Source organism: Rhinolophus sinicus, linkage group LG02 (assembly GCF_036562045.2).
Source record: "Rhinolophus sinicus isolate RSC01 linkage group LG02, ASM3656204v1, whole genome shotgun sequence".
Taxonomy (NCBI): Eukaryota; Metazoa; Chordata; class Mammalia; order Chiroptera; family Rhinolophidae; genus Rhinolophus; species Rhinolophus sinicus.
In genome coordinates, this window is record NC_133752.1 from 74,589,101 (window position 1) to 74,614,650 (window position 25,550).

General features: G+C 35.5%; 1 protein-coding gene across 1 annotated transcript; it reads left to right on the forward strand.

Annotated features, from left to right (window-relative positions):
- Window positions 1-2,688: 2,688 nt before the first annotated feature.
- Window positions 2,689-24,711, forward strand: TMEM33 (transmembrane protein 33). The gene is made up of 8 exons (XM_019751919.2): window positions 2,689-2,817; window positions 3,010-3,080; window positions 5,869-5,963; window positions 6,442-6,629; window positions 7,791-7,858; window positions 8,813-8,946; window positions 13,931-14,014; window positions 18,545-24,711. The coding sequence occupies exons 2-8, from the start codon at window positions 3,036-3,038 to the stop codon at window positions 18,672-18,674; spliced, it is 744 nt and encodes a 247-aa protein (XP_019607478.1). The 5' UTR covers window positions 2,689-2,817; window positions 3,010-3,035; the 3' UTR covers window positions 18,675-24,711.
- Window positions 24,712-25,550: the final 839 nt, after the last annotated feature.

Consider the following 25,550-nt stretch of genomic DNA (forward strand, 5'->3'; position numbering starts at 1 on the left):
GAAAAGGAGAGATCAGCAATAGTGTCACTGGGCAGTAGGACTGAGTGGGCATTAAAGTTTAAGGAGAATTCAGATACCTAAAGGAAGTGGAGGGAAGGGCTGGGAGAATATCATGAACAAAGGCACATAGTGGTATGCTGGAACCAGCTCATACTAGCTTGCAAGAGCTGATAAGTTTTTAAGAATTCTGTGAGCTGGTTGTTATGCACAGCCATTATTAAAAATTAAGTTGTATAAATTTACAATAAGTTATATTAAAAACAGGTAACAAATATTCAAAAACTCATTACTTCCTAATTATTTTTACTACATCTTACCATTATCTATGCTCTTGAGGTTATTTACATCTATCGTATGTGCACCAGGGAAATATATAATGGTGTGTTATGCACATCTCTTCCCAACTCCACGTTCAGTGACATTATGTTAGTAAGAAATGGGTCATGGTGGGAGCATTTAAATCATGGAAATATCAGCAAACACTACAATCCATGGCTAGATTTATTGCTTAGTAGATTGTTTAGATGGAGAGAAAGTTAACACAAATTAAACTTAAAAGTGGTTTATGTCTGCAGCTGTTACATTGTGAATAGCATTTCAAAATTGAGTAAATATCCTTTCAGTATTCAAAAATTATTATTCAGTTAGGTAAAGAAGTTAATCACATTAATGTTGAAAGAGTGAAGTTTCAACATATGTCTTAGTTGTTTCACTTTTATCTCATTCCTTAACAAAAATACCAAGCAATATTCATCGAATTACACTGGTTCATCAATTGCAACCATATGTTGCTATGGATACAACAGTTCAGCAAAAATCAACAAAAGTGTTGTGTGAGAAGACCCTTTAAATCAGTAAAACACACACACACACACACACACACACACACATTGCTCTGGACTGAATTTCATCCCTTCAAAATTGTATGTTGAAGCCCTCACCCCAACTGTGACTTTGTTTGGAGATAAGTTCTTCAGGCAGTAATTAAGAGTATTTGAGGTCATAAGGGACACTAGTCTGATAGGACTGACTGGCCTTTTTAAAAAAGGAAGAAAGATCTATCTCTCCCTCTCTTCCCGCACTCATGCACTCACCCAGGAAAAGCCATGTGAGCACACCGTGGAAAGGCAGCCACCTGTAAGACAAGAGAAGAGGCCTCAGAATGAAACCTACCTGCTGACATCTTGTTCTTGAATTTCCCAGCCTCCAGAACCATGAGAAATAAATTTTTGTTGTTTAAGCTACCCATTCTGTGGTATTGTGTTATGGCAGCCCAAGTGTAGACACACACACACCTGGTAGGTATACAAATAATGATAAGAAATGTCAGAGAGTGATAAGTGCTGTAAAAATATGGAATAAATGATACGTGAGGAGTACAGAGGATGTGGCATTTTACCTCAGCTAGAAGGATAGTAATTCAGGCTGGAGATTCTGAGGGTCTGAACTCGGGCAGTGGTCTTAGAAAAACAGAAGTTTACATGGCTTCAAGAGAGCATCATTTGACTTGTCAGCTACAGCTGCCTGGCATCTGGACTGCCCATGGATACTGGCAGAAAAGTACACACCTGAGAGAATCAGAGTCTTACAGGTCCATGGTTTTCAAGTGGGTTACAGGTTACCAGCTTTCCTGTGTATCTCTAGTCAGCTTCCTCTCCCTCTCCCCCAATTTTTTCTCAATCCAGTGGTCTTCTAACTCCTTCTCTAGGTCTCAGAAGATGACCTTCCCTTTCCAGCACACCCATACCTAGTCAGTCATCAAATCTTGGATGGCTCTTCAATCATCTTTCCTCTTCTCTTCTACTACAACATTGCCCCTGTTCAGAATCTCATCATTTCCCTCCTATATGTATGTGAGGGCCTTCCAATTAGTGTCCTGCTTTTAGTTTGCCCCACTGATCACCCTCTATCTGGTTGCCTTAATGATCTTTAAAATCTCACGATATCACACTTCTGCTTAAAATTGTACCAGCGCTTCCTGGATTCAGGGTCAAGTTTAGATCCTCTGAGCACACCTGCCGACCTCTCTTGCCCAAATCTTTCACAATCTCCCCCACTGGCACCTTCATTCTGGTCGGAATGAACTAGTTCCCTGACTGTCCCGTTGCTTCATGCACTTTCTGCTGCTGTCTGGAATACCTTCCTCCATTTAGCCAACTTCGCTTTGTTCCTCAAAACGTAGGGCCAGAATTACCTTTCCCAGGTAAATTTCCAGACCCTTGATTCAGGTCCCCAATTATTGCTCCGTGAGCAATAAACACTGTGCTGTGGTTTCAGTTTACTTGTCTATCTCTCCTGCAGTCTGTGTCATATTTATCTTTTTATCCTCCGTGCCAAGTTTGGGCATGTCACGTAGCAGGCCTCATTATTTGCCTGTTTAAAGACTTTTAAAAGCAGAACCATAGGGGTTAGTGAATCCCTGGAGGAAAACAGCTAAGAAGACGTTACTGAGACTTGTATATTAGGGACTAGAAAGATTTCGTAGTTGGATACTGGCAGGGAGGACCATCTGTGAGCCGGAGATGAGAGAAAAGTCGCTTCGTCTGATTCGCTTCTTAGCTTACAGGGCCAATAGGTGTGTCTGCCAGGTGAAGCCGAAACGAGAAAAACTACATTTCCCATCATGCCGCAGGGCCCGGGCTCCTGGATTCCCCTCTTCTTCCCGCCTCTTCCCCACGGAAGTGAAAGGGCACTTCCGGGCCGGCAATTACCGGGCGCCGGCGGCATTAGGCCGGCACTGTTGGGTCTTGTTCCGAAGCTCCGCCTTCGCTCCGGTCTTTCTAGAAACCCAGCTTTGGTCTTGGCGGTGCCTGACAGGTATTTCCCGGCTACTGCGGGCAGGTGGATCCGGGGGAGTCCGCTGCCCTGGTGCTGGGGAGCACTTTACTCTGTAGAGGGTTGGAGTTCCCGCAGGGCGCGCCGGGCTCGTGGTACGGGGCAGGGAAGCCGGTTACCGGAGCCGTGGCCCGGGCTCTGACCTCTCATCTCACTTTTCCCTTCCGATTGCAGCGACCCTGACGCTGTGTGTGTCCCCCATGGCGGATACGGCCCCGAACGGCCCCCAAGGGGCGGGCGCAGTGGTAAGTGAGCCGGCAGGGTGGTCTGGCTGGATTTGCAAGAGTTAGGAAGGAGCAGGAAGTGTTGCAAGTCGGGTCTGGAGCGTGCCAGAAGCTTTCAGGAGTGAGATTAGTGATTGAGATGGGGCCGGGCGTGTGGGGGAGAGGGGAGATGGTGAGCGAAGATGTCGGGGGAGCTACAAGTTTCTTTCTCGGAAACGACCACAGGCCAGTTGGCGGGCCTTCCTGGGGCAGGTGGTCATGGAAATTGGGCCTTCTTGCCTCTTCCACCTCATGGTCTCTGTCCTAGGTCCCAAGGTTGAAAATGCCACCTGAGGTTGTGCCATAACACGCCTCATTCCATACGTGTGCTGACAGAGAACGTTTATGCCCATTTTATGCCATTGTGTAGAAACTCCGCAAAGGGAGGAGAGCGATCTTTTTTTTTTTTTCCTTTCGTCATTTTGTCATTACTTATTTACGAAGAAAAGTATTGTTACGCCTTCATAAATTTTATTATTCCTGAGATGCAGATCTGCTGCTTGTTAAGTATGTGTACCCAAAGCATTAATGCCGTCTAATTTTAAACACTGTGAGTATGTGACTGAGCGAGTCACTTTTTTCTCTTAAGTATTTTGCAACATATCTATTTATTTACACACTTTTTTTTCTTAATTTTGCTGAACTATTTGAGAGTTGCATACATCAGCGTAGTTAACCCATAAATACTTCAGTATTCTACATGACTACAAGGAAGCCATCACTGCAATTTTTGCAGTTAAATTTGGGAAATTTAACATTAATGTATGTTATAATCTAGTATACAGTTCATATTCAAATTTCCTCAGTTGTCCTTTAAAGATGCTTCCTTTTCATCCAGGATTCAGTCAAAAAGAATGCATTGCCTTTACTGGCCTTCAGTCTCTTTTAGTCTAGAACAGTTCCCTTCTCCTATTTTTGTCTTTCAAGAGTCCAGAGCTGTTGTTTTGTAGAATACTCCTCAAATTGGAGTTGTCTGATTGCCACCCCCCATGCCTAGATTCAAGTTAAACATAGTGGCAGAAATAGTACATAAGTGGTGTTTTGTCCTCAGTGCATTGTATATGTCAGGAAGCATTTTATGTTGATTATCCCATCATTGGAGATACTAAGTTTGATTATTTGGTTAGGGCTGTATCCACCAGATTCTCCATTGTAAAGATACCTTTTTTGCCTCTGTTATTAAAAAGTATTCTATGACATGATACTTTGAGACTGTGTGAATAAGTTTTCACCCAAAGATTTATTGACTTTTTGTTTTTGTTTTTGGCTTGGACTATTTGTAATGTGGTTGGGTAGTTCACTCTTAAAATTTAAACCACCAATACACCTTTTAAACCTTTTCTATCATGTGGTAAAATACACATACATAAACGTGTACAAAATGGAATGCATAGCAATGATTTATCACACAGTGAGCTCCCTAAACAAATAGGTTTTAAAGAAGGTGTTCTAAAATTTCAGAGTGTGGTATAGAGTCTGAATATTGGTAGAGAAATTGAGCACAGTGAGCTAGATTCATCTTTCCGCTTGACTACTGTTGATCATTTAAATTTAGAGGAGTCAGCAGTATAGTTAGATAGAATGATCCAGAGGTATATTTCTGAAATGCATTGCATACTGTTAAAAAGACATGCAATAAAACATCCTTGAATTTTAAAATGTACTTGCATTCTTTTCCAGAAGTTTTTTTGTAGCTTCTTTCAAAACTTAATTTAGATTTGTTAGATTAGTGTTTCAGATTCCAGGTTAAGACCCATTAGTGAGTTTTGAAATCAGTTTAGTGGAAACGCTAAGTATTTCTAAAACTAACTAGAATACAAAATATCAAAATCCGTCACAGTAAGGATAAGTAGTGTTTTGTGAAACTTTTGTTTATATACCCACGTATGTTTGTATTAGGTCTTGATGTAAAAATTATTTATGTAGATCCTGTCAAAAATGTGAAAGCTACTTTAGAATTTGAATATAAAATAATTTTGAGTGAGAAAACAGATTTTAAGTTACTGAGTTAGTGGTGATGGACACATCTCTTGGCAAAAAGCAGCAAAGGAACAGATAGAATGAGCAAAAATGGAGCAGAAAGTGGTATATGCTTAATCTAGAGCCACTGAAACCAGGTAAGACTTGGGGAGCTTTAGGGGGCATGAGAAAGTCATAAAACCAGATGGGCCAGTGCCATTTAACACCTGACAGCCATATTTTGAGCACCTAGGGTATGCTAAGCCCTTCTGTGTACATAGGCAAATAAATCATAGGCTAATGATTTCGGTAGTGAGTGATTTTTACCAGGGCTTTACATCTACTTTTGTAAGGTATATTTAATCCAAACTGGCTTTGTGTAATGCCTTTTTATTTAGATCTGAGACCTACCTATTTGAATTTGACATTTTTCTAAGAACAGGCACCGTGGTTCTCTTGAGAGCAGTTTTTATTTAACATTCTTCTGAAATAGATGAAGCCAGTATTAAAGCATTGAAGGATAATTGTAGTTAAATTTCAGTTCAAATTTTTCTCTCCTAATTAGCCTTTTTATTTCTTTAAATGTCAACTGATATATTTAAGTACTTTCTGTACATCAAAGCTATAAAGGTGTTTGGACTTGTTACATGAAACAGTTACTTGAAGAGTTTTCTCTTAATGATCTTTAAAAAATTGTATTGTTACAGCATCATTAAAACATTTTGAATCAGAATAAAACTACATAATCTGCATCCTTAAAAACATAATTTGCAGCCTATGTTTACTGCAGTCTTTTTCTTTTTAAATTTAGCAATTCATGATGACCAATAAACTGGACACAGCAATGTGGCTTTCTCGCTTGTTCACAGTGTACTGCTCTGTTTTGTTTGTTCTGCCTCTTCTTGGGTATGTATTGTATGTATTTCTGTTTGATTTTAATTGTTCAATCAGTTTTTATGGAATATCCTTTAGGTGGTAGACTTGTTAAACTGTAAGGGATATAGGAATAAATAAAACAAGTCTCATCCTTAAGACATTATTAACCTAATAATGTTACTAACTGGGGGTTTATTTTATATTACGTTCTTTGTGAAAACTAACATCACATTGAAAATCTGAGCAAAAATAGATGGGTGGGGATAAGATGAGCTCGTGGTTTTTGCATTTTTGACTTTTTAACTTCACAAGAAGAATGACTGCTTTATAAAATTCAATTGGGTGTATACATAAAGTGATGCTTCTAAGAGGGTGTAATAGGTTCAAGTAATTTTTTTCTATTAACAAGTAATAGATTTAGGTGTTGTGCAATTATGATGCAATTCACAAAGGAGGAAGAGGGAGTTGTTTATGTCTCAACGATAACCTCTCCTCTGGTAATTCGCAGGTTGCATGAAGCAGCAAGCTTTTATCAACGTGCTTTGCTGGCAAATGCTCTTACCAGTGCTCTGAGGCTGCACCAAAGATTACCGCACTTCCAGTTAAGCAGAGCTTTCCTGGCCCAGGCTTTGTTAGAGGACAGCTGCCACTACCTGTTGTATTCACTCATCTTTGTCAATTCCTACCCTGTTACAAGTATCCTTTTGTACCTTTTTGACGATGAAATTGCCTACTGTGTGTATAGATCTGTTATTTTTGCTTTAGGAAGGATTCAGTAATGAGGGCATTCCTTGAAGCCTGAGTTGGTTGGTTTATTAGCACTTCATATGAATTAAGATACATTTAATGTAAGAATTTCTGACTCTAAAATGTGAAATCTAAACTTTGAAGAGCTGGTGTGGGAATTTAAAGCTTTGTGTCTTTGTTTTTGCCTCTTGTAAGCTTCTCTGTTAGCAGTGGATATTTTAAAATTCCGATTCAAAGCACAAGCCTATGCAGGACTTATTTTAATATTTAAAATTTTCTTTCATTCTATGCACATCTTTGGAAAAGTACCCAGATGTCTTGCTTTAAAAAAGGAGAAATCCTCAACTCTAACTCCCAGTGAGCTAAAAACAAATGGAAATTCATTAAGAAATAACTTATTTAAGCAGGGAATGGGATAATTAATAAATAAAATTTAAAAATTATAAATAAATAAAAGTATTTTCCATGGATAGAGTAGAAAATAAGGACACTTGGATAATCTCTGAGCTAATGAGAATTAAATAACTTATTTAGAATTTGTATGTACACATTTCAGAAGTGTGTTGTGGGATAATAGGTATTCTAAAAGGGGGTGAGGGATGGGGAAGGGGTCTGCTGTTTACTGTGTTTGGGAAGCACTAGGTTAAATGGTAAGTAGGTTTCTTCACTACAGTACCTTTGATATGCTAATATGCATTGTGAGACTAAGATTACTAGTGTTTCCTAAACTTAATTGTTTTAATTAATTGTTTTCCCCCCTGTGGAAAGTATTTTGTGCTTTGAGAAGTGCTGCTCTTAAGAGTTCTTAAATATTTATGATACAATGATACATATGGAAAGCACAATAAAATATATCTTTAAGACTATTACCTTTTTAGATAATAAGTCTTAAGGAAAAGAGAATAGGAGGAAATGGAATTTTTTGAGCACCTGTTGCCAGTATATACTGATTTGATGTATTTAATAATCCTTGCAACACTCCAAAAAAAATTATCACTGAACTCATTCTTGCAGATGCTATTTCAGATATGTATATTTGCATATAATACTTAACCTGTTTTACAAAGTACTTGATGAATTTTAAATGTTTTCCTTAATCGTTTTCTTCAGTGAGTATTTTCCCAGTTTTGTTATTCTCTTTGCTTCATGCTGCCACATACACAAGAAAGATCCTTGATGTAAGTAAAACTATACTTTTTTTTTTTGGTTTGTTTGACTCCTGGGTTCAGATAGTTGACATGAATTTGGGTTCTAAGACATTTTGGAATTTGTCACAAAAAGTTCCTTTATTCCTTACAAACTTGTAAATTATTTAGTGATTTGAAAGTTTTAAGTTTGGACTATTTTGTTGTTTACATTTCACAAAATAATATATTTTGTAGATTAAAAATTTTATTTAAAATTATCCTCCAGTTCTCAGAGGAATTTCTGAAGTTTGAAATAGGTCTTTTGTCTTAAAAAATTGTATCTTTTACGTTTGATAAGTTGACAGATCTCATTCTGTCAATATGTAATTCTAACATACCAAGTAAGTAGAGTATATTGAATTTCTTTTACACTAATATTCAGAACTACTTTCCTAAAATTTTTTATTTGTGGGTTGGAACATTAAGCCTAACTTTAGTGTGCCAGGCAGTTTGACTGAAGATGCACTGAAAGTTGAGTTAAAAATACCCAAATTTGCCTTATGTTGGCCTTTTTCTTAATCCCTGTAGTTCTTTGATCACAGCAGCAATTGGGCTCTTAATTTCTACCTTTAGTTAGCTAAGGAGTCACAGATAATTTAACTGTTTTGCTGAATAGTCAGGTTTTGTTATGGTCAGAGAGAAATAATTACCATTTTTTTTGTGAAATAAATCTAATTTTTCTTAAGAAAAATGAGGTATCTAAGAATGACAAGGATTTGTTTAAAGCTGTTTTTCTTTTTGGCTCTTCAAATACACAAAATACAGTAAAGTAGGAAAATACACTAACTTTTGGCCTTAAATAGTTTCTACACTTTCATATCATCATTTCCAAATCATTGTCGTTTGGTTGTATCACCTGTTAGATATGCTGTATCTGAAAAATGAAAATAATTGCGTAATCAGAAATGTTTTGTTATTTCTAATGTTTGTTTTTTTATGTTTTAGGCAAAGGGTTCAAATAGTTTACCTCTGCTAAGATCTATCTTGGATAAATTAAGTGCTAATCAACAGAATATTCTGAAATTCATTGCTTGTCATGAAATATTCTTGATGCCTGCTACAGTTTTTATGCTTTTTAGGTAAGAATAAAAATAAATTTGTTTTGAAAGGCTGATGACTAAGTTAACATAATAAATATATTAACTCAAATGTTATCCTGCTTAAATCTGTTGAAGTAGATACTGATACGCAGAGCTGGATGGATTTTAGCGATTACCTTTTAACATTTTAGTGGAGAACCTGAGACATTATAGTAAACCTAAGAACATGTCTTATTTATCGTTCTTTGTGATTTATCATTTAACATTTAAAAAATTAATTTCAGAATTACTGCCTTTGAAAGAATCTTGGGAAGTCTAGTTTAGTCCATTCTTCCATTATTGAGATGATTTTTCTTGTACTAGAGAAAAATCTGAAAAATTGTGGTCTGGTATTAATAGTTGCTTACTACCACCTCCATTGTTTGTATCTTAATTCTAGAAGTAATGCATGAACAAAGAAAGCCTTTTTAAACAAAATTAGAATATTAGAAAAGTAGAGCATTGAGCTCTCTATTGATATTCTTGCATTTAAGTTTTAAAACTACATTTCTACCCGGATTATTGCCTTTTCAATTTTTTAATTTCACAAGTAATAGGACACTACAGGTAAAAGCAAAAATATCATTTGACTATGAATCCTAGTAGTAATTTTGTCCTCTCCTTCTCAGAGTAATTTTGTCCTCTTCCTTCAACTTCTAAGGAGTTGGATAATATGTACATGAATGTACGGTAGTCCTTAAAAATACTTACGCAGGGCTGGCCTGGTGGCTCAGGCGGTTAGAGCTCCATGCTCCTAACTCTGAAGGCTGCTGGTTCAATTCCCACATGGGCCAGTGGGCTCTCAACCACAAGGTTGCCAGTTAATTCCTCTAGTCCCGCAAGGGATGGTGGGCTCTGCCCCCTGCAACTAAAATTGAGCACGGCACCTTGAGCTGAGCTGCTGCTGAGCTCCCAGATGGCTCAGTTGGTTGGAGCGCGTCCTCTCAACCACAAGGTTGCCGGTTCGACTCCCGCAAGGGATGGTGGGCTGTGCCCCCTGCAACTAGCAACAACAACTGGACCTGGAGCTGAGCTGTGCCCTCCACAACTAAGACTGAAAGGACAACAACAACTTGAAGCTGAACAGCACCCTCCACAACTAAGATTGAAAGGACAACAACTTGACTTGGAAAAAAGGCCTGGAAGTACACATTGTTCCCCAATAAAGTCCTGTAAAAAAAAAAAAATACTTATGCAGATATATAGAAAATATATATTATTATGGGTTTTGTTTATTTGTTTAGTTTCTATTTTACATCACAAAGTAATCATAATTCATCAGTTGTTTGCATCTTTTTTCACTCATACAATATGTTTTTGTGACCTATTTATGTTGACATGCAGAGTTCTGATTTGTTTCATTTATTGCCTGTGTTACTCATTTCCCTGTTGGTGTGCTTTTGTTGCCAGATATTTACTTTTCTAAATATGGATGCAGCAGACATCTTTTTACCTGTTTGCTTACACTTTCTTGCCAGTGTTTTCTCTAACATAAGCACCCGAATTTATTTTGCTGAGTCTAAGCTAGGTATATTTTATATTTAATAGACCATGCCAGATTGTCATCTAAAAGGTCTGTATTACCTGTTTTCCATAATCTCATTAATTTGATAAAACCTTCTTTTTTGTTTATGAAATACTTCATTTTAATGTTCATTGCCTGAGGTTTTTATTTTGATATATCTGACAGTTATTCCTTTCTTTAGCAGTCTGTCTTCAAGGTAGTAAGAGTTTTACAGATTGCCTCCTAAATGCATGTGTTCCATTCTTTTAAGTAATATTTTCCTCTGAAAACTCCAGGATCACCACATATTGCTTAAGTGGTGGGGTCCCAAATAGACAGTATAACTTGAATTAAGTTCTGGAATGATGCAGTGGGAATACTTCTTCCTGGGTGTTAGGGACCAGGATTCTAGTTGATTTGGCCATTAACTTAGCCTTCTGAGCCTTGATGTTCCACATTTAAAAAACTAGCAGTAGTCAAAATAAATAATTGCCTAAAATCCTTCCAGATGAATGTTGAATGTAGGATTTGATGCGGCTGTATTTGTTTGTTATTCCGCTCTAAAACTTGCACCCTAAAAGTTAGTTCGTCTCTCTCTTTTGTGATTCTGATCAGACACTTGACCAGATTAATTAGTAAAGGGAATTTTTTTTGCCCACTTAACTTTCTTACTCATTCTTGTGTTTTTTGGGTCATCTAATCCTGGTCTTGGGTCACACCAGGTTCTGTGACTTGTTTCATGTAACTAGATGAAAGTTAAAATGGAGATACCCAAACTAGTTCTTTATATGAAAATAATTGATATCTACGTACATCTAAACCTCCATGTTCTGTTTAATAAGCAAAATAATTTATTCTCTTGAATCAGCTTAAGATAATTGTAATGAAATGCTGAGATGCTGTGCACACTTAAAACAAAAACCTCATTTTGGAAACTACAGTGAATATTTTGTTGGAGCGCCAGGTTTTGACTACTGGTACATAATTCAGTTGTGCTACTTATTGTTTTACTTGAACACTTATTATGTACAAAGTGATTTTAATTTTCAGGATTCGATTACTATAAAGGAGATAAGAATTTACCAGAAATATTTAAATAGAGAAATAATGTTATTCTAAAAAATTAAGGTTATGAAGTTTAATTAAATCCCTAATAGGAAAAGCTATTAATGCTGTAAGTATTGAATATAACACAAATTATAAAAATAAAAAGTTGTTGTCCTTTCCATCTTAGTTGTGGAGGGTGCTGTTCAGCTTCAAGTTGTTGTCCTTTCCATCTTAGTTGTGGAGGGCGCAGCTCAGCTCCAGGTCCAGTTGCCGTTGCTAGTTTCAGGGGGCCGAACCGGCAACCGTGTGGTTGAGCACCCACTGGCCCATGTGGGAATCAAACCGGCAGCCTTTGGAGTTAGGAGCACAGAGCTCCCAACCGCCTGAGCGACCTGGCGTGCCCTATTATTCTTTGAATGATACCTTTCATGGTAGAAGCACTTTCTCATATTAGAAGGTTTTATTAAGTTGTTTTGTAGCAATAATGTTTAAAGCTCTGTATTTAAAAATGAATATAAAGTATGGGTTTCCCTTATACATGTACTCATGCGCAGATAAAAGAATGATCATAGTAGCTTTATTTATTCATTAGTAGAGAGCTTAATAGTAGTACATGCATACAATGATATATTTGAAGCTGTAAGGAGAAGGGTAAATTTGTGTGCTATGGTAGGGGATAATTTCCAAGATACAATAAGTTTAAAAGTTTGTTTAAGACTGCATTTATATTTTGGGGTATGTTTATGCATTTGAGGGCATATATATGTTTCTGCCTCAGTTTCTTCATCTTAAAATGGAAATGATAATACCATTTCCCTCCTAGAATTGTTAAATGGATTAAGTGAATTATATAATGTGTGCACTCTATTAGTGTTAGTCACTATATATGCTTGTGTATATAAATTTCTGGAAGGATATATTAGAGATGGTGTTATAACTTTGAGGAAGGTGTTGAACTTGGATGATGGGGAATTTGATTTTCATTGAATATTATATCCATATTTTCTGTACTTTGTGTATTTTTCCATTTAAAAAGTTAAAAAAGATTTGAGGTGGCAGATTAGCTCAGTTAGTTAGAGCATGGTGCTAATAACACCAAGGTTGCTGATTTGATCCCTGCATGGGCCACTGTGAGCTGCGCCCTCCTTAAATTAAAAAAATAAATAAAAAGTGAAAGATTTGTCACATGATTTTTTGGGGAAAATGGATGTAACATTTTGTGTTAAGTTTCTAATCGTGTACGTTATTTTTATTATGAAAGTAATAACATAATTTAGAAGAAAAGGCTAAAAAAATTAACCTAAGAAACATTTAGCATCGTAATATATTTCCTCAAAAAAAGACAATATAGTAATATGTATAGTTTTATATTCTGCTTCAAAGTTGCTGTATAGGTTTCATAATCAAGATTTTAAATACTTGCATACTAAGGCCATCAAATAAAAACAATATACTTAGCCCTGCTACCTAGCTGTATTTTATTTGTAGTTATTTCAGTGAATATCTTAATCCAGATAGTTTTTCCTAGGAAAGAATTATAGACTTAGAATTTCATAAACATATATACTGTGTTTCCCCGAAAATAAGACCTAGCCGGACAGTCAGCTCTAATGCGTCTTTTGGAGCAAAAATTAATATAAGGCCTGGTGTTGTGTTGTGTTGTGTTGTGTTGTGTTGTGTTGTTTGTTTGTATTGTATTGTATTGTATTGTATTGTATTGTATTGTATTGTGTTCTCTTCTCTTCTCTTCTCTTCTCTTCTCTTCTCTTCTCTCATCTCCTCTCTTCTCCTCTACTCTATTTTACCTGGTATTATATATTATACCCAGTCTAATATAAGACCTGGTCTTATTTTACTTGTAGTCTTATAATAAGAACGGGTCTTATATTTTTGCTCCAAAGACTCATTAGAGCTGATTGTCTGGCTAGGTCTTCTTTTCGGGGAAGCATGGTATGACTCTTGGGTATTATTAATAAAATTGTGCTTTTTAACCAAGAAAAATAATTAGAATAAGCTATATAAATTTACAAGTGAGCTCCGTGTGATTGTTTTAAGTGGTTTTATTTAGTTGTATATATAAAATGAACCAGTTTTTATTTTAATGTTACAAAGTTTTAAAACTTGATTATCAATTACTAATAATGGAAGGATATATATATTTTCTGATTTATTTAGTAGCTTTTAAAAATTGGAAAAGTAATGCATGCATGAATACATGTTCATAAAAATTTAAACAGTAACATTTTACTCTTTACCAATCATATACATTCTTTTATTTCCTTTGTAAGAATAACTTGGATTTAGATATGACAGCTATTACTGTGACCATTTGATGAATGAAGACGCATATTCTCAGTTATTGCCTTCAAGTTTTGAGAGTATGTATATGAATTGATAATGTGTATTTATTACCTTTGTATTTGTTTATTTCAGTGGTCAAGGAAGTTTGCTCCAGCCTTTTATATACTATAGATTTCTCACTCTTCGATATTCATCTCGAAGAAATCCTTATTGTCGGTAAGCTGGTGATTACTTTAAATTTGCTTTATTTGTTGAGTATTGTAAATACACGTATAGTATTTGTAACTTCTAAGTTATTTGGCTTTTATGTTAGAATTTATAGGCAAGGGATGTTTTTGTACACTTGCATTCTAGGCCTTGGAACTACCTAGGGCTGGTGAGGAGGTGGTTGTATTTCTTTTCAGAAACAGATGAGTTATCTTGATCACCTCTAAAAGACTACTGAAACTTAAGGAATTTACATATGTGTAAGACGTAATTCCCACCCTTAAGGAACTTTCCTAGTTGAGGAAGCAAAATACATGTCAAAAAATAAGAAAACAATAGTTTAGGATACAGTATTCACAAGTCAACATATGATGAATTTTCATGTTTACTTGAATCATATCAGTACTGTAGTTCACAGGAGGGAGAAATAATTGAGCCAGAAGATAGAATTCAGGAAAGTTTCACAAAGTAGAGAATTTGATTTTTTCTGGAAGGAGTAAAGCTTTTGAATAGTCAGTGAGAATAGGTAAAAGCATTTTAGGTATGAAGACCGTAAGGAGTACAAGTTCAGAGGCAAGAAGGTACGAGCCATGTTTAAGGGGCATTGAGTAGACCTGTTTGACCGTAACGAAAATTCTGAATAATGGGTGGTTGGAGTGATAATTAAAAAGGTATATTGGAGTCATATCCTAAAATTTCTTGAGTTTCAGGGTAGGGAGTTTGGAATTTATCTTTCAGATGTACGGGAATGATGGTGTTGACATGATCATAGTATTTTCTGATAGCCTTTTGCAGAATATTTTGGATTTGAAAACTAAGGAAGAAGAATATTTTAGTAAATTACTGTAGTGTCCAGGAATGGAGGCTTAAATTGTTTTACAGTAAATTATGCATGCTGATCTCAAAAGTTAGAGTAAAACTAAAATGATAGCTGTTTTTAATAGCTTCTTAAATGTTACTCTGATACTAAGTTTTTGTTTTTCTAGTTTAAAATAAATTGATCATGTAGTAGAAGTCAGCCAGAAATCCAGTGAGTTATGTAGTAGCAGGACCTCTATTGCAGTTTCACACACAAAGTAAAAATTGAATTTGTATGATGTCCCCTCACTTGGCTGGGTGTGTGACTTTAGGCAAATTATTTAAATCTTAATTTCTTCATTGGTAAAGGAGAAAACCTCCTTCTGGGGGGTGAAATGAAGTAATGTTTTTAAAAATGCTTAAATTCTCGTAGGTTCCTAATAGTTTATTTTCCTTTTTCTATCATTCTGATTCTTCTTTGAGGGGCTTTGTGCTTTTTCAGACAATGTCTTTATACTATTTTCTAAAGTAGAGCTTGTTTACTTTAGCCGTCGGTTCTTAATTAATCCCTAATTACAAAAAGCCTTCAATTTTACTTGAGTCCATGAGTTTTTTGCCCCTTTTCTTTCTTGTCCATGTATTCATTTCAGACATCTTCTGGTCCCCGGCCTTGGCATCCATTTTTCATCAGCAGATTTGTCTTTTTCTGCTTCTTTATACCTTCTTCTTCTCTTCTCAAGTTTTCTCCACATCTCCTTAAAGAACATCAGGACAAACAGAAATTTAGACGTGTCCATTGGAATAAAAATGAAAGGATAGCAATAGATGAAAATAACACAAATACATGCTAATAAGTTTCTTCAAAGATAACACATAAGCACACATTTTAATCAAAACAGTGAAAAGGTAATGGAAAATATATGAGCTTACAAATACTGATATACAGCTATAAAATTACATTTTCTACACTGCCTTTTTTGTTAGTGGTTTTGAGACAGTCTGTATCGCCAGTTTGTACCATTTTCACTTAGCATGTTATTTATTTTCAAGGTGGTATCACTACTTTGTAGATATCTAGTGTAGATTATCTAGAGCTGTGCTGTATAATACCACAACCACTAGCTGCATTTGGTCATTTAAATTTAAATTAATTAAAATTCATGAAATTTAAAACTCAGTTCCTGAGTCACACTCATCCCATTTCAGGTGCTCAAAAGCCATGCGTGGCTGATGGCCACTGTATTGGACAGCAAAGATAAACATTTCCATCCTCACTGCAAGTTCTGTTGTCATTGCCGCTCCAAAGGAACTGTGGCCTGTTTAGATACGGGTCTGTCAAGGACAGAGCCGAGGAGACAAGACCTGGTCACGTGACTTTGGCAAGTCATTGACCTCTTTAAGCCTCATCTGTAACCTGAGAGGGTTGGATTAGAGTATTTTCAATGTGCCTTCTAGCTATACTCATTACACATTTATTCAGAAGACAGTGATTGTGTGTTTGTGATAGCAAGTTTTTGTAGTATTGAAATACCTGTTTTCTGGGGACTCAGAGCTAAGCCAGTTAGACAGCTGTGGAAGGCAGTGTGAGTATGTGTGCTGTGAACGTGCGGAGAGCGGAGGGAGACAGATGAGAACTCACGCAGGTGGTAATACAAGCCAAACCTTTGAAGTCTGAGTTCTCGCACATGGGTGCCTGAAAGTGCTTGGCACAGCAGTAGTTACGTGTTGCTTGAGCTGAGGAGAAGCTTATAGGGAAGTGATAAGGATCCGTGCCGAGGAAGGTAGAGAGTAGTACGAGGTCTGACAGTTGAGTTCGTGAACTTATCTAGAAAAAGTGTTACATACCTCATTGCTGAATATCACTACGGTCACCTTCAAAGTACTCCCCTTGGGAAGCTATGCACCAATGCCAGCGCCTAGTCCACCCTTCAAAGCAATTTTGGGATTTTTTCTGGAATGGCCATCAGAGCTGTCGTCGTATTATCCTTGATGTCCTGAATGTCATGAAAATGTCTTCCTTTCAATATTTCCTTTACCTTTGGGTAAAGAAAGAAGTCATTGGGGGCCTGATCAGGTGAGTAGGGAAGGTGCTCCAATACAGTTATTTGTTTACTGGCTAAACACGCCCTCACAGACAGTGTGGTGTGAGCTGGTGCATTGTTGTGATACAAGAGCCATGAATTGTTTGTGAAAAGTTCAGGTCGTCTTAACTTTTTCATGCAGCCTTTTCAGCACTTCCAAATAGTAAACTTGGTAACTGTTTGTCCAGTTGGTACAAATTCATAATGAATAATCCCTCTGATATCAAAAAAAAAGGTTAGCAACATGGTTGCAACAAGTTTGCGAACTTAATTGTCAGACCTCCTAGATCATGAAAAGGTTTGAATTTTATTTGAAGGTAGGAAGAGCATTTGAAGTTCATACTGAGAGGTTGAGAATGTGATGAATTCTGACTTAGAAATACCATTCCAGAAGATGGATTGCAGACGCATCAAGAGGAGAAAAAGAACAATTTGGAGACTGTTAGAGAAATTTGGAGCCTGAATTAATTTACTGGTAAAGGAAAAAGGATATCTTTGAAAGATATTTAGGAGTGTAGGAGCTTAGGGTCTGGGGAAGAAGAATGACATAAAGAAGACCTACAAGTTTCTGGCCTGGAAACCTACGAGAGTTATAAGTAATGGGGCTGTCATAGAGATAGGAGGTAGAAGAAGAAGGGCAGGTTTTTGGATAAATGTGCATCTTTCCAAATTTCCTTCTTTGTGTGAGACCATATTACATCCTATTAAAAAATAGTACATTACTGCTTTTCCCTCACCATAAAAATAACGGAGAATATGGAAAGGTAGACTGGGAGTTGTGTCTTTATCCAGGATGAGGCAGCACATAAGGTGAAAATTGTGAACAGTCAAAATTACCTTTGATGATCCTTCAAATCACTTATAAGTTACAGTACAAGATGCATGATTTTGTGCCTACTACCTGTACAATGTACATGTGATGTGCACAGTGTGTAACAGTACTTTGTAGGCCATGAGCACAGTTACGGCAAAGGCAAAGTCTGCAACATGTTTTGGGCACAAACATGCAACATAACTGAAACATAGGTGTCATGGCAGACAGGGGCAGGAAATGAAACAGAAAACTGAGACCAGATTCTGAAGGGCATTGGATGTTAAGGAATTGGGCTTTAACCTGAAGGCAAACAAGCGCCAGTTTCATCAGTGGAATGATCCAACTGGGAAGTAATATTCATTGAGTGTCTTTTATGTATCTCATTTAAACCTGACTGACTCCGTGAAGTACATATGCCTAGTTTACAGATGAAAGCGCTAAAGAGGCAGTATGTTCATTTAAGGAAAAAGTAGGATTGCGCGTATTACGTAATTTTCACTTGCTTGCTCTCTTTTTTAGAACTAGTGGAATTAGTCTAAGTTAAATATGAAAATGATGTGACTCTACTGTAAAAAACGATATAAGTCATCCCTAATCTTAGTCCTCGGAGATAGCCATTTATTAAATGCTTTTGTTACATGAACTTTTCCTCCCAGAAAAAGGCAGGTGTTGATTTTGAGAATTTTGTTTTGTATATTCCCTACAGTTAATGCATTCTAGTGATTTCTTTGATGAATACTTCTTCAAATTCTTTAATGGCTGTGGGAAATTCCTTCATCAGCATTTGCTTTGCATTATGTTGCTTTTTCCCTTGTGTTTCTGAAGGAAAACTATTTTATCTTGCAGGACCTTGTTTAATGAGCTAAGGATTATTGTTGAACATATAATAATGAAACCTGCTTGCCCGCTGTTTGTGAGAAGACTTTGTCTCCAGAGCATTGCCTTTATAAGCAGACTGGCACCAACAGTTGCGTAGTTTAACATACAGTTAAGTTATATATAATGTAAATAAGCATTATTTGCAGCTGGTACTTCTGCTGGGGGTTGTTAATTCCAGGTGTAAAACTGACCTCAATCCAACTTACATAATTTACATAAATGCATCTTAATAGAAAAATAATTTTCCTGGCATGTTAAATCAAGCCTTTTAAAAAGTTACCAAGAACCTTTTACTTTGCTGTTATTAATGGTTAAGGAATTTTGTATCTTGTGATAAATGTATCAAATTTTTTTTAGATGCTGCTGTGCTTTTATCATGAAGTACATTTATTTCTCTTGTAAAAACAGCTCTAAAATTTGTTTCAACCTAATTGGTAACCTGAATTTATATCTAGTTATGTGTCCATTATTGCAACATTAACATAAATTAATTCAGTATTTTTTGAGACAGTATTCTTTTGCCTTCATTAATTTTGGTTGATGATTTTAACAGAAGCACTTCCCATTGTATTTGATTTCAAATTGTTAATTAAATTGATTTTTTTCTGCTTTGTTAGGACAGATTTATTTTGGATGTTCCATTATAAGAGGAAATCTATATGTGTCTTATGCACAATTTTATTTCCAAAATTACTTCTGTGGCTTTGAATATTTTTTTAAAATGCTCAACTGTAAACTTGTTAGCCAATTGGGTAAATATTTAGGATCATCTAACTGTTTTACATCAGAAAGCAGTAGTCATAAACTTTCCTTTCAGAGACCCCTTGAGTAACATTTCTCAAATAGGAAATCCTTCTTTAAAAGTGTGGACACGCAGGTTATTAACATTAATATTATAGTTTATAGAATTACCTAGATCAGTTTCTTGACTATCAGTTTTCTCGGTTTCTTAGGCTTGAATTTTCATAGACAATTGCAGCAGTTCAAATACTTTTTGAAAGGCATGTACCTGAAGATTGAGCACATAACTATATTTGTTACCTGTTCTGAAATTATCCTGTAGATTACAGGCCCATCAAATCTGATTTAAAAGGTTAAATGGAAAGGTTTATAGGTAAGGTAATTGATTGGAATGGGGCCGGAGGACGAGTTCAGGGGGAATAGTGTACATTTCAATTTCATAATGCATTGATAAATTTGGGGGAATTGGATGTATTACACAACTGCAATTTGAGTTGTATAATATGTTAAATCCTGTTGAGTTTCCATCAGTTCCTTTATAAAATTTATCTTGATCTTTATTACTGTTGCATGATTGAAAATGTTTAAAACATTGCAAAAATTTTAGTACAGTGTAATGTAATGGTTTTTGTAACCAATTTTCTTCTGTCTGCATGTAATTTGGATTTCTCAGATGCATTCATTGGTAACTTATCAGTAACATCAGTTTTCGTTTTGTTCGTCGACTTCCTGATCTATAGAAATGTGATACCTACTTGATAGCTCAACTATAACCAACTATTTTTGTATTATTTTTTTACTAAGTTAGAGAAGCAGCCTCATAATAATGCAGTTGATTTTGTGTGCGTGTGTGTGTTGCAAGCCTCATTATCATTATATGCAGTCTGATGATTTTAAGAACTGAATTTTCTAGAGCAATAAAGTGACTGTAATGTTAGGTAAACAACATATATAATTTCTAATGATGTTTTTAAAAATTAAGTCTTGAATTATATCAAGAAATTTTGGCAGCTGAAGGTCTATTTATTTTTAAGTTGCTAGTTTATTTTTTGTTGCCTATAATTTTTTAAATCCTGAGATAATTTTAGATTTATTGAAGAGTTACAAACATAGTACAGTTCCTGTATATCCTTTACTCAGCTTGCCCTTATGTTCGCATCTTACATAACTATATAGCAGTCAAAACTAAGAAATTACCCTGGAACAATACTGTTAACTAAAGTATAGAACTTATTCATATTTCACCAGTTTTTCCATTTGTTAATATTTTTGTGTGTTCTGTTTTTACCATGATCATCGTTTACTATTAATGACCTATAAGTATGCCGCTGTTTTGAATTTTTCTTCATTTTTAGAATTACTGTTGGTCAAGAAGATTTTATCAAAGGAAATAATTCATGTTGATTTTAAGAAAAGAATTTTAACATTTAGGCTTTCACAGTTTAAAACACTGTGCTTTAAAAGTCCAGGCTTTTAATATCACATAACAGGATTTTATTTCTGACATGCTCGTTTGACTGTTCTTTAAAGGAAGGCTTGATTTATAAATAAAATACTCCTACACTCATGAAAGCGTATGTTTTACAATTGGAGCATTACTAGATGTTTAGTTTGCATGAACTTGCAGTTAGAAGTTCTGCAATACAAATATGTACAACCAGTTATTTGGCATCTGAAATTATAGTGTAACATGTACACCTATCAAATTAAAATTAAGGAAATATAATAGCAGTATATAGAATGAATACAGGAGAAATAGCAGCGTAGCTGACCTTTTACTTACAGGTTTAAAAAACGTTTACTTAACATTAGAATATCTAATTTTTTAGGAAGTGATATAATGCTGCTGTTCTAGCACTTTTAGATATTACACCCTCTTGGATAGGTGGAATCCTCATACAAAACCTACTTTAACAAGGATTCTGTATTCCTTTTGTATACTTGATTCCTCATAAATTTAAACTCTTATTTAACATCAGTCCAAGAGACATTTCTTAAATAACAATTTGTACTTAGATTTGGGGGGATAAAATTCATCAAGGTAGATGCTCCTGGTGTGGTTAGCAAGAAAAAAAGTTAGCTTTCTTAAATAAAATAAAATTTAGGTATTTAGGAACCTCCCTTACATGGAAAATCAAGGCATGTTAATAATAAACCAGAAATTATGTAAGATTTATGAGGTCTTTTGTATAACTAAGAATTGTAAAGCCGTCAGAATAACTTCTTCCTAAAAGTCAGGATCACAAATTCAGATTAGGTTTGTAAGTGTAGGACATGAATAATATTCATCCTGGAAAAGAAAATGAGTGTATATGTAATAATACAAATAGAACGGACTTAGTGTTGTTGGTGTTTTTAAAATTTTTTTATTATTAGTTTCAGGTGTACAAAACAGTGTAATGACTAGACATTTACACCCCTCACAACTGACTTAGATTTTTTTAAGTTTGAGATCAGAATGAATGAAAATTGATTTTGAGGGACTGTGGTAAAGACCCTTATTTAATGCTAAGGAATTTATTTTGATTAATAATAGTTATTCTGAAGCGTCTACCCTGCCCAAATCCCCTTAGGATCTGCTAGCCTGAAAGCTATCACCCAAATTTAGACTAATTTTACTACCTATGCTGTAATCAAAACCTCAGCGAGTGACCAGATAGCTGTGTTTCTGATCAGTAGGTGGCACTCTTTCCTCAAGTAGCCCCCCAATTTCACATGCCGCGTTGGAAGGTTAAGTTACTAAAAGGGCTATCAGCCACAAAGGTAAGGATCCTGATTCTATGACCTTTTAAAATATGTACTCCATATCTAACAACTATTTAGTAAGTATTTAAGTACATTTTTAAAATACTGAAATGTTCAAAAGCTGGAAGAAGTACGCTGTTAATATCTGTTTTCTAGGTAAACAGTAAAATAGCCACAACTGGGAATGGCATTATTCAGATCATGGTCTCTGTTTTTTTATTCTTTTTTTTTTCATTATAAGTGCCTAAAAACACATCAATTGTAAAATTGTTTTCTCCTTTTTAGGTGTATAGGAAAATAGTACTTAAAAATTTCTTGTGGTCATTTTGTGGGTATTTGAGGTACAGGCAGTTCAACCTCTTAAAATTTCTACTTTCATAGAAATACAAAAGCATATTGAAAATTTTGGATATTGTATCAGGAATGGTATCTAGATTTGTAAAGTCCGTTTAAGTTGCAGAGACTAGTTTCTCTAACAACTCATTGGAATTTCTCTAGGATTAGGAGAATTCTGAAAGGCTTTATGATAGTGTAGCTCAACAGATAGTATTATACCATACTGGTTATATATCTAGGAGTTGTTTCCAGAGATTGTTTCAATGAGCAGTCCTCTTATATTCTGGGTGGAAAGTTGTTACTGTATCTGGTATTAGAAAGGAGCTGCTAAAATTTTGGGAGGTTTCCAGGTAGTGGTAAATATTCTAGGGCATGTTTATCTCCTAAGGTGATATTCAGGTTGGGTTCTTACTGAGTTTCCTGGAAAATAAGACCTAGCTGGACAATCAGCTCTAATGCGTCTTTTGGAGCAAAAATTAATATAAGACCCGGTCTTATTTTACTATAAGACCGGGTCTTATATAAGACCGGGTCTTATAATATAAGACTGGGTATAATATATAATATAATGTAATGTAATATAATATAATATGATATAATATATAATATAATACCAGGTATAATATAATATAAATATAATACTGGATCTTATATTAATTTTTGCTCCAAAAGATGTATGAGAGCTGATTATCTGGCTAGGTCTTATTTTTGGGGAAACATGGTAGATGGAACAACGTTGTTCCTGTGTGATGAGTTAACTTTAGCCTAGTCTTTCTCTTGTGCAGTGCAAATAGGAAAACTGACCTGATTTTAAGTTGCACTGATTTTAAGTTGATGTGACAAGAGAATCAAGTATAATATATTTTTAATCTAAAGCAGATGCTTTTTCTTAGAAAGTAATAATACAAAATTATTAATTGATATCTTTTCTGTAATCTAAAAATTAGCTCATACAACAAGAGAAAGAAAGGCCCAAGAATCATTTCACTTTTTCCTTCCTTGCCTTCTGAAGCTACTTTTTTGATATACTCAGTGCTTTTATTACTTTTATTTTTTCTTCCGTCTTTCGCCTCCCCTCCACACTCTGGTTCAAGCCGTTGTTTCTCAGTCTAGTTGTGTAGGACAGAGCTCCCTGGCCCATGCTGGTATTATGAGTGTGCCCTCTCCCCCCGCCACCCCACCCCTGCTGAGGGGTTGTGGCGGCACACGGTAGCCACGGCAGCCCACGGCAGCCCACGCCAACCTCGCCAACTTCTGGCTGCTCACTTGGCTGCGCATGGCAGCCCAGCTCCAGGGAGAACTGTTGTTCACAATCTTAGCTGTAGAGGGCACAACTTATTAGCCCATGTGGGAATCGAACCTGCGACCTTGGCGTTAGGAGCACAGTGTTCCAACCACCTGATCCACTGGCCAGTGGCTCAGTGCTTTTAAATTAACCTTTTTTTCTTGGTTCATGACAGTTTAATTCCGAACTTTCTTTTGGTAACTTCAAAATAGAACAGTTGCTTTTGACATGAATTTTTGCTTATGTATATATTTATAAGTTGAGGCCAAATGGGCTAAGTCTTGAGCAGGTAATATTTGTGATGTGAATATATTGGAACAATTGTAAAAGGGTCGCAAGGATTAGGGTCATAAAAAAACTGCTTGATTTCTAAATGCATTACTTCTGGTGCTCTATATAATGGGATATATTGAACTAAAAAATGTGTATACACAGTATGTCAGCATTTCTTAGTAACTTCTCTTGAATCCATTTTTAATATCTAATATTGTACAAGTTGGGGAGTTACACTCTTCAGGCCAATACTATCCAGACTATATAAATTTATAAAATAAATTGAAAAATTCATCATTCCCCTGTACTCAAGACCAAAGCACATAAATGCTAATGTAGGGCTCAGAGGGGAAATATATTTCTCTTGAATATTTGAGAAAATGTGAAGTCCTTTCAAGAAAATCTAATAAACATAATAATCATAGCCTGCTGACACTAAGGAAAAAGGACCTTATTTGCTCTTTCTTTTATGTAGCGATTTACTGGTCCCTACTGATTTCCAAATTGGATCACTGTAGTAAATTATCTATGCTGGTACCTGTGAAAGTAAGCCCTGGGATCCATATTTGTTTTGTGTTCTGCTTAAATCAGCAAGAATGATAAATTTGATGGTGTGAAATTGGAAGTGTCAAGGGCTTTCTTTGGTGATTGAGCAAAATAATGTCTCCACTTATAATTTATTGTGCCCCTTTTTCACTGTATGCTTTGTATATCTAATATTTATTTCAATACAAATTAAATTGTTGTTCCTTCATCTGTATTGTTATATCTAAGAATTTATTGATGTAAAAATCAAATTGTGTAATAAAAACCTCTCTGGATTTAAGCAGATTTGAAAATGTTATGTTGCAGAAAACATTTACCTTTAGAATTCAGCTTTCCATTACACTTCATTGCCGTATTGTTAGAATAAGGTGAATTTGAATACTTCCATTGTCCTCAGTTCGTCGCAAATAATAGAAATGGTGTAATTTTTGGTCTAATACGAAACTGGAAAAAATATGGTCTAAGGTAAATTATAGTGGATCTTTCTGCTGTTTCTTTGCCTGCTTACTTCTGTACTTTTTTGTTCAGTGAAATTTATAGCCTAGTGGATGAATTATTATAACCCTAAAATGATTCACAATATACAGTATATCCAAAGTCATAAATCAGCATGAGATAATATAGAGGAATATATTTCTCTTCTGGTTGTTTAGAGTTGGCAGATATTTTCTGTGGCAATTTTAACAACTTGTACTAATTAAAACAGTACAAGCAAGTTAAATCCTTGTCCATTTAGAGATTATAATCTTAAGAGGCATTATGGAAATCAGTTGTCTAAAGGCAATTCTTATCGGTGAATAAATATTGAATTAGTAAATGAGCTGTCCACATAAGGGGACAAGTGTATAGTAGCCCAGTAAATAGAGAGTATCAGAAAAATAGATTTCCTAAAGCTATAATGGTGTAGGGTCTTAGGAACCTATACATTGTTGACTCATAATGCTGTTTCCTTTAGCATATGGGAATACATGGATCTGTTTATAAAATAGTTTTGTGCTTTGGGAAGGGAAAGATAATCTCATTCCTCAAGGCTCGTTGAATGGAGAG

Excerpts from the sequence above, each read along its gene's own strand:
- TMEM33 (XM_019751919.2), top strand. The coding sequence starts at position 3,036 with ATGGCGGATACGGCCCCGAACGGCCCCCAAGGGGCGGGCGCAGTG. Across the intron at positions 5,964-6,441 it reads TTTGTTCTGCCTCTTCTTGG|GTTGCATGAAGCAGCAAGCT; the intron begins GTATGTATTGTA and ends GGTAATTCGCAG. Across the intron at positions 14,015-18,544 it reads CGAAGAAATCCTTATTGTCG|GACCTTGTTTAATGAGCTAA; the intron begins GTAAGCTGGTGA and ends TTTATCTTGCAG.